The sequence below is a fragment of the Aotus nancymaae genome, unplaced genomic scaffold, assembly GCF_030222135.1.
Source record: "Aotus nancymaae isolate 86718 unplaced genomic scaffold, 86718_ANA_hifiasm-v0.15.2.pri h1tg000028l, whole genome shotgun sequence".
In the NCBI taxonomy this organism is placed as follows: Eukaryota; Metazoa; Chordata; class Mammalia; order Primates; family Aotidae; genus Aotus; species Aotus nancymaae.
The window spans coordinates 29,632,072-29,652,693 of NW_026988441.1; the positions used below are offsets into that span (position 1 = coordinate 29,632,072).

General features: G+C 47.0%; 1 protein-coding gene across 1 annotated transcript; it reads right to left on the minus strand.

The window, feature by feature from the left end:
* Window positions 1-211: 211 nt before the first annotated feature.
* Window positions 212-20,448, minus strand: LOC105729220 (cytochrome P450 4F2-like). Its single transcript, XM_064381706.1, has 13 exons — window positions 20,410-20,448; window positions 19,812-20,010; window positions 17,454-17,598; window positions 14,457-14,510; window positions 14,237-14,364; window positions 12,262-12,383; window positions 11,374-11,644; window positions 9,834-9,900; window positions 9,517-9,646; window positions 3,965-4,098; window positions 3,806-3,870; window positions 3,549-3,631; window positions 212-3,134 (listed from the first exon to the last, which is right to left on the minus strand). Exons 2-13 carry the CDS (start codon window positions 20,007-20,009, stop codon window positions 2,969-2,971), a joined length of 1,563 nt encoding a protein of 520 aa, XP_064237776.1. The 5' UTR covers window position 20,010; window positions 20,410-20,448; the 3' UTR covers window positions 212-2,968.
* Between the last annotated feature and the right edge of the window lie 174 nt (window positions 20,449-20,622).

Genomic DNA, 20,622 nt, shown 5'->3' on the forward strand with positions numbered 1-20,622 from the left:
TATGGATCAAATATGGCCTATGTACTGTGTATGCATGGCCTATGAGCCAATAGTGGTTTTTATATTTTAAAACGAGGTGCAATGAGAAGGAGGAAAAAGAGAAGAAAAAACCAGATAGGGCATGCAAGACCTAAGATATTGATTCTGTGGCCTTTTACAAAAACAGGATGCAAACTTCTATCATGTATTAACAATAAACAACTGAAGAACACAACTTTTAAAGCACCATTTTATTAGCATTGTACACTAGAAAAAATTAAATTCTCAGCTGTAAATTTAACAAAATATGTGCAGGATTGTCATGGTGAAAGCTACAAAACACTGATAAAAGAAATCCAAGAAGACAATAAAGGTAGGGTATACTATGTTGATGAACTGGAAGAATCAATATCATTGTTAAGTCTCCTCAGATTGATCTATAGATTCACAGAAATCTCAATTAAAATCCTATCAGGACTATTTGTAGAAATAGACACACTGATCTTAAAATTTACATAAAAACACAAAGGATGCAGAATAGCCAAAATTATTTGGAAAAAAATATAGTTGCAGGATTCCCATTATTCCTTTAAAGACATACTATAATGCTACAGTGACCAGGGCAGTGTGGTATTGGGCCAGCATGAAACAGAATAGAAAATCCAGAAATATATCCACCCAAATTTAAACAATTGAGTGATCTACAAACCTGCAAGGCAAGTTAATGCAAAAAGGATACGCTTTCCAAAAAAATTGCATGGGACAATGGATATCTATTTTTTTAAAAAAACAGTCAAACCATAGTTCACACCCCATACAAAATTAAACTAAATTTTGATCATAGAATTACATGTAAAATCTAAAACTATAAAAGTTTTAAAAGAAAATGTAGGAGAAAATCTCCATAAACTCCAGTTAAGCAAAGAGTTCCTATATATGGCAATGTAAACATAATTCATAAAAAAGTAAAATTGGTAAGTATTACCTCAAAACAATTCAAAATGTTTTCTCTAGGAAAGAAACTTCAGAGTCTAGGAAAAAGATATGTAAATCACACATCTGACAAATACTTGTAAATCAAATACTTGTAAATCATACATCTGACTTGTGCACAAAATCTATAAAGAACACCCAAAATCCAACAATAAAAAGGCAAACAACCCAAGGAAAAATTAATAGGCAGATTATTTGAACAGACACTTCACCAAAGAAAATATAGTCATGTCAAATAGGTACATGAAGGCACGAATGGTTCAACGCCATTAGTCACTGGGAAATGTGAATTAAAATCTCAGGGATATGCCACAGCATACCTATAAGGAAGGCTGGAACCAAAACTGACACTACTAAGGGCTGCTAATTATTTAGAGGACCTAGAATTCTCATACATTACTTATGGAAGTTAAACACACAATGCAGATGCTTTGGAAACAGTGTGGGTTTTGTTTTTTGCTTTTTTAAGACTGAATCTCACTCTGTCGCCAGGCTAGAAAGGGTACGCAAAGAGTAAAAGTGTTTACCTTTAGAAAGAGGGAGAAACCGGGCACAGGAAGGATATGTGTGGCACCAACACTTCACCAATACTTGTCACTGTGCATTTAACTTTTTACATGAGTGAATGTATTTCCTGTCAACAGTATTACATTTAAAAATTTAGGCACCCCCTGTCAAAGTCTCATCTACTCACTCTGGAGTGGCTCCCAGGTGATCTCATGTGCCTGGGGCTAAGACTCACTCTGAAAATCACTTCTGTGGTAGGATAACGCATGACCTCTGATGCCAAATGGACCAGATTTATCCCCACTCTGCCACTCACTGAGTGAGCTTGAGCAAGAGAGTTAACATCCACTCCATAAGATGAGTGTGAGCATGAAAATCACATTTACCTGGGGAAGCTAAAATGTCACCTTCTCCCTTTTCAGTGGTCTACTTGTTAATAGGACCAAAACAGTCAGTGTCCGTGGAGTTTGTAGGGCATACCTGTTCTGGAAAAGTCTCTAACCACACCTGTATCTTATAGAAGTATTTGTGCATCTATTGCTATAAAAATAAAATCTCCACCCCAAAAGTCCTTTGATGAAGAACAACTCGATTTGTAACTGATAATATCTCAAGCCATTAATGTGCATGGGAACAATTCTTACAAACTGAGGCAAAATCTTTTTAAATTATTTTCTAACATTATGTCTTTTTAAAAATTTAAGACTGATTTGAATACTTAACATGCACATTTTAAAAAACACAAAATAATGTTTCCTAAGATGATTTAATGTCATGGAGAGATGCTCACAACATGTTCCTGTGTGAATAATCCAGATGGAAAAAATATATATGAGTTATTACACCATTTTTAGGTAGAATTCACATAAAATAAAATTCACCATTTCAACCATTTCAAAGTGTCCAGTTCAATAGCATTTAGTGCACTCACAATGTCATGCTACCTTCATCACTATCTGGGTCTGGAGAATTTTTACCATCCCAGGAGGAAACCCTGTCCTGATTAGCAGGTCCTCCTCAGTCCCACCTCCCCACAGCTCCTGAAAGCCATCAATCTGCTTTACATCTCTTCACATTGGCCTGTTCTGGAAATTTTAGATAAAAGCATCATACACTGTGTGACCTTTTTGCATCTGATGTTTTTCATTCAGTATCACGTATTCAAGGTTCATCCACAGTATATGGATCTGTGCTTCATTCCTTTTTATGGCTGCGTAATATTCCATTGTATGGATGGATCACACTTTGTTTATGCTTTCATCTGGTAATATATACATTGGGGTTGTTTTCATCGCTTGGCTACTGTGAATAGGGCTGCCGTGAACATTCATGCACAGGCGTCTTTTTGTTTGAACACCTTTCTCAATTATTTTGAGTATATATCTAGGACGGAAAGCTTTACAGTGGAATAGAGTCATATGGTAATTCTATGCCTCACTTTTGATGAATCGGGTCATTTTAGGAAGGGTAGAGTAGGTCTCTGCAGACCTCAGCTCCGGGGCTCCACACGCAGCCAAAGTCCGCCCTCTGCACGCAGGACCAGCTCTGGCTTCCTGCGGGGCTCCATGTGGTCCAGCAGGACGCGGAAGCGCAGCAGCGTGAGCGCCAGGACCACCTTCATCTCTGCCATCGCGAATGCCTGCCCGATGCAGTTCCTAGGGGAGGGAGGTGGGAACTCTGACTGCAACCTGGCAGAACCCCATCCTGGCCCCATCAAGCCAGGAACCTGGGCTGGGACACCTAACCCCGTCCAGATCAGCTAGAGGGACAGAGAAAGTGGGTATCCGTGCCTGGAGCCCCATGTGGGCTTACATATCCTGCAGGCCTAGCCCAGATCCAGCCCCCAGCCTAGACCAAGGATAGGGTGTGAGAGTGCTCTGAGCACACCAGGGATCCTTCTAGCACCAACCCAACCCTATTCTATGGACCTTTTCCCATAAACTTCACAGGAGGGGAGGGAAAGAGAGCTGGAACTCGGACCATCTACAATGTCCTCCTTTTCCCCACTGTCATGCCCAGACCCCTGTACCCATCACCCTGTCCCCGCCTCAGACACAGGCCACCCTTACCTGGGCCCTGCTGAGAAGGGAATAAAAGCCAGAGGTGACCTCTCCTTGACGTTCTCTGGGTCAAAGCGAAAGGGATCATAGACCTGGAGGTGAGACCAAGGAGGCTTGCTGGGTGGGGTCTCCCAGGTCCACCAGCCTTGGGGAGACAGACAGCTGTGTGTGTCTGGGAGGGAAGTGATGTTGGATTCTCCTGATCAAAACCCTGCCCCCTCCTCTAGAAGCCTTGGAATGGACAAAAACAGAGGGGTGGGGCGCACCTCAGGGTCCGGCCACACAGCTGGGTTGTGATGGGTTCCGAAAACACTGATGAGGCAGATAACACCTGTGGGAGAGAAGGGGCAGTCAGGACAAGGCCCCCCTGCCTGAGGGGCCCGTCTTCCTACCCAGAAGTCTCCTCCCCTTGAGGCTGTGCACACCTTTGGGTATGACCCGGCCGTCTGGGAGAGCAATGTCTTGGGTGCAGCAGCGGGAGACGGCAGGGACAGGGGGATGCAACCGCAGACTCTCCTTCACACACATGGTCAGGAAGGGCAGCTGCGCCAGGTCATCCCTAAGGAAACACCCCAGCTCCAGTCATTATCGAGGGAGCCAAGACACTACTCTCCAGCTTCTCTGTGTGCAAGTGAGACGTCTTCTTTTCTTTTCTTTTTAACTTTTTAAAAGAATTGTTACAAAGTCACAGGAATGATAAAAACAGTGTGGCACTATTGCAAAAACAAGAAAATAGACCCGTGGAACACAACGGAGAGCTCAGAAAGAGACAGGAGAGTAAGTGAAAACTTCACGTTTGGTGAAGGGGTCCCCACGCCCTCCAAACAAAATCCTGGGAAATACATGGATTTTACAGTTGTGAAAGAATAATGTGGACCAATTTAACTTCATAGAAATTAATCAAAAGTGCCCTCAAAAAGTTAAGAGGCAATATTTTGCAACACAAGACAGAAAAAAAGATTAATTTTAACACACATTCTTAAAAGTAAATGCTTTTAAAGAATCCAAAGAAAAAGAGCAAAAATAGTAAGAAAACCAGTTCCGTAAAAAGAAAGCAAATAACATCAACATGAACCAGAGATGTTCAGCCTCACTCTTATTTCTTAAAATATCCATCAAAAGAAGAAACATGAAGGTTGGCCAAGATTTAACATTCAATAATACAATAGTACTATCAGCAAAGTTATGGGAAAGTTTTGCCATAAAACTCAACTAATAGTAAAGGATTTGCAGTCAACTTGTACGGTGGCTCATGCCTGTAATCTCAGCATTTTGGGAGGCTGAGGCAGACAGATTGCCTGAGGTCAGGAGTTCAAGACCAGCCTGGCCAACATGGTGAAACCCCATCTCTACTAAAAAAAAAATACAAAAACTTAGCTGGGCATGGTGGTGGGTGCCTGTAATCCCAGCTGCTCGGGAGGCTGAGGCAGGAGAATCACTTGAACCTGGGAGGTGAAGGCTGCAGTAAGCTGAGTTCATGCCGTTGCACTCCAGCCTGGGCTACAAAAGTGAAATTCTGTCTAAAAAATAATAATTGTACAGTGCAAATGGTCTTTGATTCAGCAATTGCATTTCAGGAAATTTGTCCTGCAGAGATGCTTATACATGGAAGGAATGATTCACTGTACACACAGGCTGACTGCATTGTTTCCAGTTTAGCAAAAATTTGGGGACAAGCCAAATATACATTAATGGGAAAATGTTTAGGTAAACACCCACACAATGGAATACTACACAGCTAAACAAAAGGAGGAAATAGGGATCATTAACCTCATCATATACCACAGGCTAGCAGGTAAATCAGTACAGACACTCTGGAAGGCAAATTGTAAATACCTACTATAATTAAAAACGCTTAATGTCCTCTTCCATGTAGAAATGAGCTGAATAAAATATGGAATAAAATATACAGCACTCAGAAAAAAAACAGCATTAAGGCACCCTGTTGAGTGAAAAAAATTACAAGCATATACATATGTACGTGTAAAAGAGCAGAAAGTATATGGAAATGTATTTATAAAAATGAGTGATTCATAGTTAGATGATGGAGAGATAGATGATTGATTGATTGAAAGATGATAGATAGCTGATATAGGGAGTAGATATAAAGATACATAGGGCCGGGCGCGGTGGCTCACGCCTGTAATCCCAGCACTTTGGGAGGCCAAGGAGGGTGGATCACGAGGTCAAGAGATCGAGACCATCCTGGTCAACATGGTGAAACCTCGTCTCTACTAAAAATACAAAAAATTAGCCGGGCATGGTGGCGCCTGCCTATAGTCCCAGCTACTCGGGAGGCTGAGGCAGGAGAATTGCTTGAACCTAGGAGGTGGAGGTTGCGGTAAGCCAAGATTACCAGCCTGGGTAATCCATTGCACTCCAGCCTGGGAGCGAAACTCCGTCTCAAAAAAGAAAAAGATACATAGATAGATACATAGACACATAGATAATAGGTAGATAAATAAATAGATAATGGATGATAGATACATAGTCATATAGATGATAGATACATAGATGGTAGAAATGGTAGATAGATGAGATAGATAGATAAATTTATGGCTTAGAGACACCTTTGGAGAATGAGAGAGAATTAGGTAGGGTGGCAGGATTGTCAAGGAAAACCCCAGTCTTATCTGTAATGTCTCATTTGGTGCAAGAAGAACTCTTTTATCATTGGTTTTGGAATTTAATGCTCTTTTTCCATCTGATGTATATATACACACAATGGAATACCATTTAGCCTTTTAAAAAGATAAAATTATCTCATTTGCCACAACGTGGAAGAACCTGGAGGAGCTTATGCTAAGTGAAGTAATCCAGGTGCGGAAAGACAAACACACATGATCTTACTTATCTTGGGACCTAAAATAGTCGAGCTCATAGAAATAGGAGTAGAATGGTGGTTACCAGAGGCCAGGGCTAGGGGAGGGACAGGGAAGGGCGAGACGATGGTCAAAGGGTAGAAGCTTCAGTTAGACAAGACGGGTAAGTTTCTGAGACCTGCTGCGCAGCGTGGTGCCTTTAGTGAACAATGTATTGTATTAGTTGAAATTGCTGAGAGAGTAAATTTCAAATATTCTCAACACAGAGATGATAAATACATGAAGTGATGGATTTGTTCATTACCTTGATTTAATAATTTCAGGTTGTATACATGCATCATAACATCATACTGTACCTCTAAACATAAAGAATTAAAACTTGTCAATTAAAGATAAATAGCACATTTAAAAGCGAACTCATTTTCCAAAATTTATATTTTAGGAAAAGTAAAGGATCTCAGAGATAATGTACAGACCTGCGTCTATTTTATGTACTTTCATTTACAAGGAAAATTACAGTGCATGTTCATATAAATAAATATCACAGTGTGGGCTCATATAAATGTGGGCATCGGGATGGCCATTTCCTGGAAGAATACACAGAAAACTGTTGCCTGTAGTCACCACTAAGGTGGAGCTTAATCAGGAAGCTCATTTTTATCATTAAGTCTTCTCGGCCTTTGCTCTTAACCACTCACATAATTTTGCTTGAAATCTTGGTTTTATACTCTGGGACATGGGTCAGGGCAAAGATTTTCTGTGTAAAACCTTAAAAGCACAGGCAATAGAGAAATGAAGTTATATCAAGCGAAAAAGCTTCTGCACAGCAAAGGGAACAATCAACAAAGTGAAGAATCAACCCACAGAATGGCAGAAAATATTCTCAAATTACCCATCTGACAAGCAATTAATAACCAGAATATATAAGCAGCTCAAACAACTCAATAGGAAAAATAACCAAATCATCTGATTTTAAAATGTGCAAAAGATCTGAATAGACATTTCTTAAAAGAAGGCATACAAATGGCAAAGAGGTAGATGGAAAAAAATGCTCAATGTCATTAATCGTCAGAGAAATGCAAATCAAAACCACAATGAGTTATCATCATCCCAGTTAAAATGACTATTATCAAAACAACAGGCAGTGATGGATGCCGGTGAGGATGCGGAGACAGGGGGCTCTCACACACCGTTGGTGGGAATATAAGTTAGTACAGCCACTGTAGAGAACAGCTCAGAGGTTCCTCAATAAACTAAAACTAGAACTACCATAAAACTGAGAAAACCCACTACTGAAAAGAAAGAGAAGAAATTTCTATCCCAAAGAAAGAAAATCAATCTATTGAAGAGATATCTATACTTCCGTGTTTATTGTGGCACTATTCACAAGAGCCAAATGATGGAATCAACCTACGTGCTCATTCATTGATGAATGGATAAAGAAAATGTGGTGTGTATATTATGCCACCGTTAAAAAGACTGAAATTCTGTCGTTTGTGGCAACATGGATGGAACTGGAGGTCATTGCGGTAAGTAAATAAGCCAAGCACAGAAAGACAAATATCACATGTTCTCACTCACGTGTGAGACCTGAAAAGGTGGGTCTCATGAAAATAGAAGGTAGATTGGTAGAGAGGAGGAAGGGATGAGGAGAAATTGATTAACGGGTACAAATATGAGGTTTGATAGGAGAAATAAAACCTAGCGCTTGATAGATCAGTGGTCTCACTATAGCTTACAATATGTACTGTACATTCCAGAATAGTTTGCTTATGTTAGTTATGTTTCTAGCATAAAGAAAAGACAAATATTTCTGGCAATGGATATCCCAAGTACACTGACTTGATCTTTATCAATTATATGAATATATTAGATTATCACATGTATTTCAAACTATGTGCCTCTATTATGCATCAATAAAAATGTGTTTCAAAAAATAAAAATGCAAAAAAAATTCTTGATTTTAAAAGCATAAAAATGTTTCTTCCCCTCCCAGGACTGCTGTGCTGAGCGAAGGCGTGGACGGGAGGACACTGAATCCCAGACGTCTGTCCACTCCAATGCTTCCTCTCCTTCCTCCAGGCCCTGGCCTTGCTCAGGCCTCAGAATGTCCCCCCTGTGCCCTCATTCTACAGCTGGTCCTCTCCAGTATGCCCTCCACACTAGCCCTAGAAAGGACTTCCTGGTACCCAGATCTGACCTGTCCCTCCCTGCTCAAACACTTCCCATGGTTCCCCATTGCCCTTGGGATAAAACTGAAGACATTAACATTTTCCCCAAGGCTTCCGCAGTCAGCCCCTGCTACCATCTCCAGTTTTATCATCTCACCATGACTCAGTCTCTCCTTCTTTCTCCCCTTCTCCTTTCTGTCCCCACTCTACTCTCTCTCTTCCTCCCCTGAAGACCCCAGGCAGTCTTGTTGACTTAGAGCACTGTTCCCCAACTGTACCCAATTAGCTACTGATCATTATTCAGGCTCTCAACTGAGACACTTTCTATACCCCCAGTCATGCTTCTCTTACTGTAAGCCCCATCCCTGCCCATGTGGGCTGTGAGTGTCCTGACCAGGGACAGTTCCCCCACCAGGCTGGGAGAACCTGGAAAACAGAACCCTGGGTTCGGTCCTTCCCAGGTCTCCAGAGCACAGAAAGATGCTGTGCGCAGACGTGGGGGTGCAATGCAGTGTGGGAGCGTTTGCTGAATGAGGACTGGATGGATGAATGGTGCAGGTGTTCTGAACAAGAATGAATGACGTTTACCCCAAGTCTCCCTTATAAATACCAGGACTGGACAGGAGGGTAGGAATTAGGCAACAGAAGAGCAAACACTCAGAAAGTGAAGATGTTTGAAAAAATTATATTATTTCTGGGAGAAAAGGAAGAGAGTGGAGGGAAAGTTCGTTTGCTGAACATGTGCTAAGTGGCATTATCTGTCCTCACATATCATCACCAATTCTCTCAGCAGCCCGGGTCTTTCACTTCTAAGGGCTTGCAACCTTTCCCCTGACAGTCGGGCGGGTATTAAGCCCTGCCTGTGGTCCTCTGCTCCTATTCCCACTAAGCAATAGTGGCTGAATCAACTCTTCCTCCCCTCCCCACCTGGAGAGCAGAGCCAATGAGAGGGGCTCAGGAACAGCCACCAGCACCCTCACTCACCATTCAATCTCTTTAGGCTCACGGTCCTTCAGAAGCTCTTGCACCTCCTGCCTGCAGCGCTCCTGGTATTCTGGGTGCTTTGCAAGGTGGTAGAGGACCCAGGAGAGACCACTGGCCGTGGTGTCATGGCCTGAGGGGCAGCAAGACAGGATTGGGTCTCTGGGCTGCTTCAGCACCCGAAGGTGGACAGCACCCATACACTGAGGACCTCAGGAGGGATGGGGGAAGGGGCATGGGAAGGCTGAGGGGGTCCAGCCACCACATTCCTGGAATGGAGAGATCCCGGTCCCCCTATAGCCCCACACTGGGACCCTCACCCTCAAACATGAAGGTGTCAGCTTCTGCTCTTATGTCTTCATCAGACAACGCCTTCCCATCTTCATCCTGGAGAGAAGGCAATAATCCCCCCGCCAAGACCCCCACCATAAAAAGTCACACCAGCTCTGAAGGCTCTTGAGTCTTATTGAGACAATCTCTGAAGATTCATCCTCTTTCCAGAAACCCAAGTCCATCTTGCACTCCTAGACCCCTCTTGGTCGCCATGGCCAGAGCCCCCATCCCATGGGCTTCCTCCCTGGCTTCCTTGCCTCCTCTTGGGTCCCTATTGGGAAGACTCAATGACCCATGAATGCTTTCCTGTTTCTGCATGATGAAAACTTTCTGAGACAAGGTTACTGGCAACCTGGGTTACAGGATAATTAAATGCCAATTTGCCTTGGAAATTAGAGATTAAGTATTGCTCCAAAAATATTTGCTCGCATTCTAGAGTGGTAAATGAATCTTGTCTGCCTGGAGACATTTGGGTTGCAAGTCTAAGGAATATGGCATCCAGAACAAAGCACATCTATCATCTCTCGCAAAGCTTGTGCCCTCTCTCCCTCTTCCTCCCTCTCTCTCTCTCTCTTTCTCTCTCTCTCTCTCTCCCTCTGTCTCTCTCTCAGTAGAAAATGTGCTGAGACTCATAATGTAGGGCCCCAACTACTCAGGAGGCTGAGGCAGGAGAATCACTGAATCTGGGAGGCAGAGGTTGCAGTGAGCCGAGATCGCGCCACTGCACTCCAGCCTGGGTGACAGAGCAAGGCACTGTCTCAAACAAAAAAAAAAACACAAAAAAAATCCCAGCACTTTGGGAGGCTGAGGCAGGTGGATCATGAGGTCAAGAGATCGAGACCATCCCGGTCAACATGGTGAAACCCTATCTCTACTAAAAATACAAAAAATTGGCTGGACATGGTGGCGCGTGCCTGTAATCCCAGATACTCAGGAAGCTGAGGCAGGAGAATTGCCTGAACCCAGGAGGCGGAGGTTGCGGTGAGCCGAGATCGCGCCATTGCACTCCAGCCTGGGTAGCAAGAGTGAAACTCCGTCTCAAAAAAAAAAAAACCAAAAAAAAACAAAAGACAGGACAAAGGCATAGACGTAGACAAAGATGAAGACACAAATACAAAGACATACAGATATGGCCAATGACAAAGACGAAGACACAGACATAGTCAGAGTCAGACAGACACAAACTCAAACAGAGACAAATATATAGAAAGACATAGACAAAAGCATAAACATAGACCCAGCCATAGATACAAACATAGATGTGTAGATTAAAATGTGAACAATTCACTTATTAAGTTATAAATAGAGTAAAATCTCAGACTCTTCACAATTTCATTTAGCCATGCCCTGCTAGGTGCATTCCACAGAGTTATCTCCAAAACCTATCTCTGACCTGTCTCTCTCTTCATCAAGCCCATTTCTGGCTCCCCAGAAATGTGCCCTCTGGATGAAACCCAAGTTCTTTGATCTGACAGTTGACACGCAGCTCCCTTCTACTTCTTGAATTCAGATCCCAGAGCAGCCCACCTTGCTCAGCAGGAGCACGTCAATGAAGTCCAAAGTCTTGGACTTGGCCTTGGCTTGGAGGAAGTCCTCAACACCCTGGCTAGGGAGGGTGCGGCGCCGCTGCTGGATGACGGCGTCTGTGAAGTCGTGCACCAGGCGGCAGGCCCTGCGGAAGCGCTGCCCATCGGGGGTGAGATAATACAGGAAGTCCGTGTGCAGGAGGAGATGCTGGTGTCTTTTTACCACAAGGGCACTGAGCTCCAAGATGGCGGCGATATATTCACTGGGCTTCCTGCAGGATAAGGGCGGGAAGGGAGACAACAATTTAACGCACCTGAAACCCCAGGAGCACCTCCCACCAGCAGCCAGAAGCTACCTCCTATTGGCAAACACAGTATCCAGGAACAGATGACCCCTCCATACAGAGTGGGGATCAGCATGAGATTGACTCTCCAAGCTCTCTTCTCTCCCTGCATCCCATCTCTGTGAGATGCCTCCATGCCGCTAGGTACCCAGAACAGCTTGCACATTATACTCCTCTCTCTCCCTCCCAGTACACAGTCCTGCCCCTTCTCCTTGAAACTGTCCACAAACCTTAGAATTTATTCCCCTCCACCTGGTCCATGGTCCAGCCTCCACGCTAGCCTCTTTGCATCCATTTTAAGTCCATTTAGCATTGCATTACAGTCAGTCCCTGACAGAGACCCGCTCTGACTATACCCACCGGTTCAAACCCTTTCAATGTCTCCCTGGAAAACTCAAAATAAAGTTTATGCCAGTCCTTCAATGATCAGCTATAACAAAACTCCTCCAGGAAGGTTTTTCTGATTTCCATGCTCAGTCCTCCCTCCCCCACCTACCCACCTTGGGTCCATGTCCCAAGATTCCAGACCCTGGGCAAGAACTCACTCCTGACAATGGCTGTCAAAGCTGAAGACGCATTTCTGCAGGCTGTCCAAGGTCATGAGGCTGATGTGCTCAAACATGTCCAGACGGGCGTTACCCTCTGAGGCCAGGCGCTGCCACTTGGCCTACTCAGAAGAGGACAGACCTGGGTCCCTTGCTCCCTTGAGCATCTCTCAAACCCCAACCACCAAGATGGACCCCCCAGAATAAGCCTCTTTATCTTCTCTCCAGGGACCCCTCTCCAGGGAGGAGTTTATGGTGGGGGCAAAAGCTGTTACTATTAAGAGATGAAGACCCAAGATTGGGAGTCAAGAGACCTAGGTTCAAGCTCCAGCTCCACCTCCTGTGCTCCGTGTGCCATTAGTCAACTCCTTACCCTCCCCTACATCCCACCTGTCAAATTCTCAGGAACAGTTAAGAGGAATTGCTTTGGAGCCATATAATTCATGTTAGAAACTCTGTTCCACCATGCCAAGCTCACTCATTAGCTGGGTGAGCTTGAGTTAGCTCCCAAATCTCTCAGACCTGCAGTTTTATCTTCTACCATGGGGCAGAAATACGTAATCTCTCCTTCACAGAGTTGTTAAAATCAAATTGGAAAATACACATACTCATATCATGCAATGGGCACATGGCATTGTTTCTGGTATATGGTGTGTGCTTAATAAATGTTGGGTTTCCTCAACTGCATTGTTATAAATTGATTACAAAATAGCCTTATGTTTGTAGAGGTAGTCCTCCATGAGTCCTGAGCATCCCTTCTGAGTATGTCAGGAATGCAAGACATTGATGTTGTTGATGTTCTTAACTTGGAAAATGTCTCAGTGTTGTGTTTGCAGAGAATAACTTTGAGGGACAAGGTAATGACACCCCCTGGATACGTTGCTTCTGCTTGCTATAAAAACAGATTCCTGAGCCTAATGCCCCTTCCCTGTAATGCAATATATGATGTCAGCAGGCATTTATAGAGGCGCACCTGCGTCAGCCCACGGGATTTGGGAAGCTTGGAGAAAAAATGCAGTCTAACAAGAAACACATGCTGCTCTCTGTGTCATGAGCAGTAAAACTATCCTTTGTCTCTGACTCAGGAGTTTCTTGTTCTTCCAGAAGAATTTATGAAATAGTAACTAGCTTAACATTGATTTGCAAGTTAAAAAAATTCTAGGCACGTCACAAAAACCCTACCCTGATTCTTCCCTTCCCCCCACATCTTCACTCTTTGCAATGTGATTTTTCAGAAACTCCCAATAATAGACAGAGCCTATTTTACCCCCTTGCCTTTGGTTCTATGTGGGACTATTGGCTTTCAATGTCAAAATACAATGTGGTGAAAATGATGAGGTAATAACTAATGAAGCTAAGCCACGTGTTACTCCCTGCAATCCTGCCTGCATTGGGAACCATGGAGTGCCTTCCGGAGGGACAGAATCACATGGAGGAACATCCGGGGGCCCCAGCTGAGGCCATCTGTATCAGTCTGAAGCCAGACAAGACCCAAACATGTGAGAGAACTCAGCCAACACCCACAAGGCTGCCTGTATGACCCCAGGCTGCTCATGTACCGTGACTAATACCTTCCACATCCAGAAGAACCCACCAACTGTCCCACAGACTTATTAACAATCACACATGCTTATTGTTTAAAACCAGTGAATTTTCAGGTGGTTTCTTATCAGCAACAGCTACTATGCAATTGTCGTCATGACCCTCTTCAGTTTACAGGGCTTGGGTGACAAAAACATAGAAACAGATACCTTCTGGTCACCTACTGTGCACCAGGGATGTGACTCCATTACATCACCTCGACCATCTTTTAAGTAGGGATTATTTTCCCCATTTTACAGATGAGGAAACCGAGGCTCAGAGGGGAAGAGCAACGGCCCAATGCCACCCAGCAGAGCCAAAATTCCAGACCACATCTGTCTGTGGTCCCTGCACCCCAAGGCTGCAGCTGGGACCCTGGCCTCAAAGAACTCACATGCATGATGTTCACGCTGTCATTGAAAATCTTCATGTAGGGCTTCAGGATGTTGAAGTGGAAGGCAGGCGTCAGCATCCGGCGGTGGCGGCTCCACTTGTCACCGGCACTCAGCAGGAGCCCGTCCCCTGTCAGGGCAGCCAAGGGTCTTGGGTCAAGGGCAGCACCCTCCCCTGGCCCCCCAGGTTGTTCCCAACCCTGTTCACCTGCAGACACTCACCCAGCCAGGGCTTCAGAAAGCTGTAGAAGACTTCATCCTTTGGTGCAATGGCGGCTGACATAAATGAGGACATTCGGGGCCATGGAGTCAGGAAAAGGAGGGACATTGAGGGTGGGGGAAGGCTCCCGGCCAGAGGTTTGAACTTCGCCACATCCAAGCCCCGCATAGCAGGAAGGGAGCCGAAGACAGAGGAAGAAGGGAGGATGGGGGAGGGGAGGGAGAGCAGCCCAGGCTAAGGCAGCACAGCACAGCACAGCAATGACGCTGCCTAACATGGCACAGAGGAGCTACATCAGGGCTCCAGCATGCCTCGACATGCCTCCTACATGATCCAACATGTTCTGCAACCCCTGAGCATAGCTCAGCCCTCTGCAAAATGCCTTCACAAGGACCTAGGACGCCCTGTTTGCCCCAGCACTCTCTGACATCTGACAAGTCATCTTCTGACACGGACCTGGGACATGGAGCATGACCCTGACATGTGCTCACATGTCCTGACGTGGTCACAAAACACATCACAATTCCCAACAAGAGACAGCATGCTCTGACATGCACATGAAATGCTCTAACACGACCGTAAACACATGCTCCACACACAGGCTCCAGGTAGAAGATAAATACGGTACCTTTAATGTCCCAGACATAGCCCACATGTGACCCAGAGAGTTCCTAAGGCATGACCCAAACATACAATAACACACGCCTTGGAAAAGATTCAATTAATGTCTCAGACCGTTCAGGTAGGGACCGTGAGTCCCAGACCTCACACAAGCTCCAAACATGGCCCAGATGTGACCAGCAGGAGAAAATGACAATGTCAAACAGCATCTCAGACGACAGCCAGATGGGTCTCACGTGCCCCAAATGTCCTTGGTTACAGATGAGCCCCGCACGTGATAGCTCTACATGACCCCGGTTGTAATGCTATACCAGGTGTAACCAGACATAACATCTTTCAGACATGACCGGGACCCAGGTGTAAGTACACATGTGACAAGACATGGCCATACGGCAGACCTGACCATACAACAGCCATCAAAGAGACACGCCCCAGACATGAGCAAACAGGAACGGAGGTCAGACAGGTGGAAGTCCAGGGGAGATGGAGGCAGTGGCATCTCCACCACGGCCCCTCCTGTCTGCACATGGGCACGGGACCAGCTGGAGGCAGCACAGAGACCCCAGCTGTGGGCAAAGCGTGGCCAGCGCAGTGTCTACCTGGAGCAAAGAGCACAGGCTTGATGCAGGTGGGGTGGAAGATGCGGACGATCGCGTGCCAGGGCCCCACCCACCAGCAGCACGCATCCCCAAAGTTGCACGCCAGGCTTTGCGTGTAAAGGAGACCTTCCTCCGAGCTGTGAATCTGGAGAAAAACACACGGGACCCAGTTCGTGCTCTCCTGGGCTGTCAGAGAGAAGGCTCTGCAGGGAGGAGGTCGAGGCCCTTTCCCTGAGAATTTCAATCGGCATCTCATCCTCCTCTCAGTGCCGAGCCCCATGAACTTCCTCCTCACATCCTCCATGCAGGACTCTCCAGTCCTTCAGTGACACAGACAGAAAAGGTCTTTCCCCATGTGGAGCCACACACCACGTTCCCTGGGTGTGTTCATCCCACTTTCCAGATGCAGAGACTGAGGCTCTGGATGATAAAGTCACTACCCACAGTCCCAGACCATAAGCCTGAGGCCTGAGGCTGGGTCTGTCTGCATCCAAGGCCTGAGTCCTTAACCATCAAACTTCTTTGTGTCCCCAAAACAGTAGCTCTGGAAGCCTCAGACCTGCCAAGACTGGGCCATCAGAGACACAGAGACTGGAGGAAAAATTGGTCCTGTGACCCAGGCCAGGACAAGTAAATCAGGGGCCATTTCTGGGAACTCTGGGGGAAATGTGGGCTTTCCCGTGGGAACTGAGCTTCTGGGACTCATCCTTGATATCATGAGGAAAAGGCTGCCTTGAAAGGAAAAGTGAAGTAGAGAAAGCTAAAGCCAAGAGAGGAAGACAGATTCCCAGTGACACTGTATGAGACCTGGATCCAGCCATGCCTGAAGGCCACCCTCCCTGGACTTCAAAGTCAATAGATTCTCCTTCGTTACTTAGACCACATCAGGTTGGGTTTCCACCACTCACAACTGAAAGAGACCTCAATAACCAGAGACAGCTAGGAACCGGCCCAGAGTCATGCAGAATTTTGAGATAAGAGCCACGGTCTCTGTAGGATGCTGCCCGTTCCCCTGCTTCGCCTGGCCTGTCCAAGATGGGAAGCACAGGGGTCAAGGAAAGGGTCCCAAGCTGGGGTGGAGTCTCCTTTTGGATATTGCCAGGGCCTAGAGCAGAGAGCAATGAACTTAGGGCAGACAAGCTACAGGATTTTAGGGTACAAGGAAGTGACCCACACCAGAGAGGTGGACATTATGGAAATAATAGCCCGGATCCTCCACCAGCCACAAGTCCTCCTCATTGTTCAGGGCTTTGGGACAGGCAAGGTGATGCTAGGCCTGGCATGGGACCTTGAATACTAACGATGCCCAATTGCATCACCCCACACTCTCCTTTCAAACATTCCTACTCATTGCTCCAGACACAGCTCCAGCAACTCCTCCTCCAGGAAGCCTCCCAGCCTTCCCCAGTGAAGACCTTGTTCTTCCCTGGGCTGTCATCCATCTCCCTCTGGCCCTTTCCTGACCCCATGAAGTTGGGGATGTCTCTGTCAAGATCCATGTCCTTAAGCTTGGGGGTTCCTCCAGGGCAAGGCCTTGGGTTGAGGTCTCTTGGGACCCCAGAGCAGCCCAGAGCACCAGAACGGGGAGTCAGAGGGCAATGGAGAGAGGAGACGCTGAGATGGGAATTGGTAAATACAAGAAAGAAAGAGGAAGATGGCTGAGAGAGAAGGAAAGGAGAGGCCAGAGTACCTCAGGGGCCACACAGGAGCTTGGGGATAGAGGGACTTGCAGGCTTCAAACGCACCACAGCACCCACCACCAGGTGTTCCAAGTGGTACCTGAGGCGTTGATGACAGACCGGATGATATTGGGGTGGCACAAACGGATGATGGGGATGAAGGGGCCCATCCAGACCTTAAAGCCCTGGGGGTGGGTGGCCACCAGCTGAGTCAGGACCCTCATCCCCTGCTCCGTGGGAGGGACCTGCAAGCAAGGCAGGGGCCGTCACCTCCTGTGATGGTTAATTCTAGGTGTCCTCTTTCTGGGCTAAAGGATGCCCAGATAGCCAGTCTAACATTATTTCTGGTTGTGTCTGTGAGGGCATTTCCAGAAGAGACTGGCATTCGATTTGGTAAACTGAGGAAGGAAGAACTGCCTCCCCAATGTGGGCAGAGCTCATTCAATCTGTTGAGAGCCCAGGTAGCACAAAAAAGCAGAGGAAAGGCTAATTTGCTCTGTTCTGGGGCTGGCACATCCATCTTCTCCTGCCCTTGGACATCAGACCTCCGCCTTCTCAGGCCTTTGGACTCTGAGTTACACCACCATCGTCCCTGTTTCTCCAGCCTGCAGAGAGCAGGCCATGAAGCAACTCAGCCTCCATAATCCTGTGAGCCAATTTCCATAATAAACTCCCTCTTCTATCTGCCTACCTATCTGCCTACCTATCTGCCTATGTATCTATCTATCATCTATCTACCTCTCTGCCTATCCATCTATCTACCTGTATATATATATACATATCTACCTATATGTCTATATATCTATGTGTATATTTATCTATCTAACCTATGTTTCTACGTATCTATCCACCTGTCTAATCCATCCATTCTATCTTATCTATCCATCTATCTATCCATCTTTCATCTATCCATTCATCCATTCATCCATCTAGCCTATAATTTACCTATCTATCTATTCATCTATCTATCTAATCTATTCATCCTAATTTTTCTATCTAAATATCTGTCTACCCATCCATCCAATCTGTACATTCATTCATTTATCCTATTATCTGTCAATCATCTAGCTATCATCCATCCATCTAATCTATCCATCCTACATATCTACTCTACCTATCTATCCACCTAATCTATCCATCCTATCTACTACTCTATGAATCTATCTATCCATCCATCCATCTATCCTATGCATGCATCCGTCCATCCCTCAATCTATCCTGTTATCCATCTATCTATCTACCTACCTACCTACCTACCTACCTATCCAGCCAGCCAGCCATCTATTCTCCCTATCTGTGCATCCATCCATCCATCTATCCTATCACCTATCTACCTATCTGTCTACATTCCTTCTGCTCTATCTCTCTTGGGCCATCTGCAAGTCCCAAAGGTGCATCCCAGGGCAGAGGGAGAAGACACACTCTCTGCTCACAGAGACCCACTTAACTTGAGAGGAAAGATTTTCTTGTTCTGGGAGTCATGTCAGCCCAGAGGCAGCCATATGAGGAGGTCCTCACAGGGGAGATTTATGGGGAGCAGTATGGCCTCAGGACATGTCCCTAAGGCTGGTCCCCACATCCCTTCATGTCCTGGCTGGTCCACGCAGGTTCCGGTTCCTCCCATGGAGAAGGTTCTGCACACAGGATACCTTCCCTTCTCAGCAGCCACTAGGGGGCAGGGTGACTCTAACTGTCCATCAGGACAGTGGCTCCCCCGGGAGCAGCTTCTGCACCAGGCTCTGTGCTAGTGCGTCCCGTGCACCCTTCCACTTCACCTGATGAATTCACACGTCCATCAATCCTGCCATTGGCAGTGAGTAGACTGAGACCACATCCCCCAAAGGGGAGAGCAGGTCTAAGCCAGAGGGCAAGGTCCGGGGGAGGAGAAAGGTCGGGGAGGCTTCTGAAAGGGGAAGTGAATGGCCAACTTTTATCTGGGTTTGGCAACAGGACTTATTGGGACATCTCACTGGGGAGGAACAAGATAAGAGGAAGGTGCCTCCGGATGTGGTGGAGGTGGGAGACAGCCCACACCTCTCCTCTGGCCCAGCTGTACCCTCATCCCAGGAAATAGGCCAGGCAGGGAGAGGACCCTGGGCAGTGGGCACAGGAGGCCTCGAGTCCAGCAGTGGAGAATGTGGGAATGCCAGGGGCTCGCCTCTCTGTGCACCCAAGCCCCTGCCCAGGAGCCCCACAGAGGGGAACTAATGTGGAAAGACAGGCAGGAAAAGGATTTAATGCAGGCTGGGAGTGGGGGGATAAGGCGGTGAGGAGGGCTTGGGTTGGCATAGCACAGAAATGAGTGAACAAGCAGAGGAATGAGCAGGACGCCTCCCCTGCTCCTCTGCGACCTCAGATCCCAGCCCACCCCCTCACCCCCACTCCCTGAGCCCCGTTCTTACCCCTCAGGAAGTCCATCCACCCTGAGACCCCAGACCCAGCCTGCTGCCACACTCACCAGGCCCAGGTGACCCAGGAACCAGTTCCGTTTTGGAGGCTGCGGGAAACACTGGAGCCGGCGGCGGTTGTCGTAGAAGGCGTAGGTCCAGGCCAGGACGCGGGCCAGCAGCCAGGAGACCCCGACCAGCAGCAGGAGCAGCCACGGGGATGCTGCCACCGGCCCGAGGCCCAGCCAGGACAGGCTCAGCAGTGACATCCTGCAGGGGGACGGGATGGAGGGTGAGGTCCTGAGGCCCAGGGAAGAGCTGGGGGAGTTCAGGGGACAGCGGAGAGGGGCAGGGATGGGCAGTGCTGGAGGTAGAGCAGAGAGGCTCAGGGATGGGCAAACAAGAGCTGAGATCTAAAGTCCAGAAACCAGAAGCCCAGTGGCCTCCAGTAACCTGGTAAGCACTGAGAATGGGAGAGAGAGAGACACAGAGACTGATTAAAGTCCAGAAAGGCCCAGGCTGAATCACTGGGAGGTTGCCAGAGGTTTGGTTTCAGTTACCAGGAAACCACCCCTCCAGGCCAGCGCCCAGGAGCTGCCTGGGCCTTGGGCAGTGCCCCTCTCCATCCCAGGCTAGGCCCCCTGAGGCCCCCCACCCCCAGCCTGGCACCTTCTGTCAGGAGCAGCCTGTCCCACACAACCTCCTCTCTCCCTCTGCTGGGAGGTGTTTGACCCTGGCTCTTGATGTAGGGAAGTCTGTGGGAGGCTGGGCTGGGCTGGGCTGAGCCAACCAATCCCCACAGCCTGGGTGCCTCTCCCATGCCCGGGCAGCCAGCCAAACCTGGCATCAGGCCAGCTGGGTGCAGAGGAACACAGTCAGGGT

Bases quoted from the DNA above. Each gene is read 5' to 3' on its own strand.
- LOC105729220 (XM_064381706.1), bottom strand. From the start codon at position 20,009: ATGTCACTGCTGAGCCTGTCCTGGCTGGGCCTCGGGCCGGTGGCAGCA. The intron at 14,511-17,453 runs GTACCACTTGGA...CATTTATGTCAG, and splicing joins GTCTGTCATCAACGCCTCAG to CCGCCATTGCACCAAAGGAT. The intron at 9,901-11,373 runs GTGGGCTGCTCT...CCTTCTCTCCAG, and splicing joins ACGTGCTCCTGCTGAGCAAG to GATGAAGATGGGAAGGCGTT.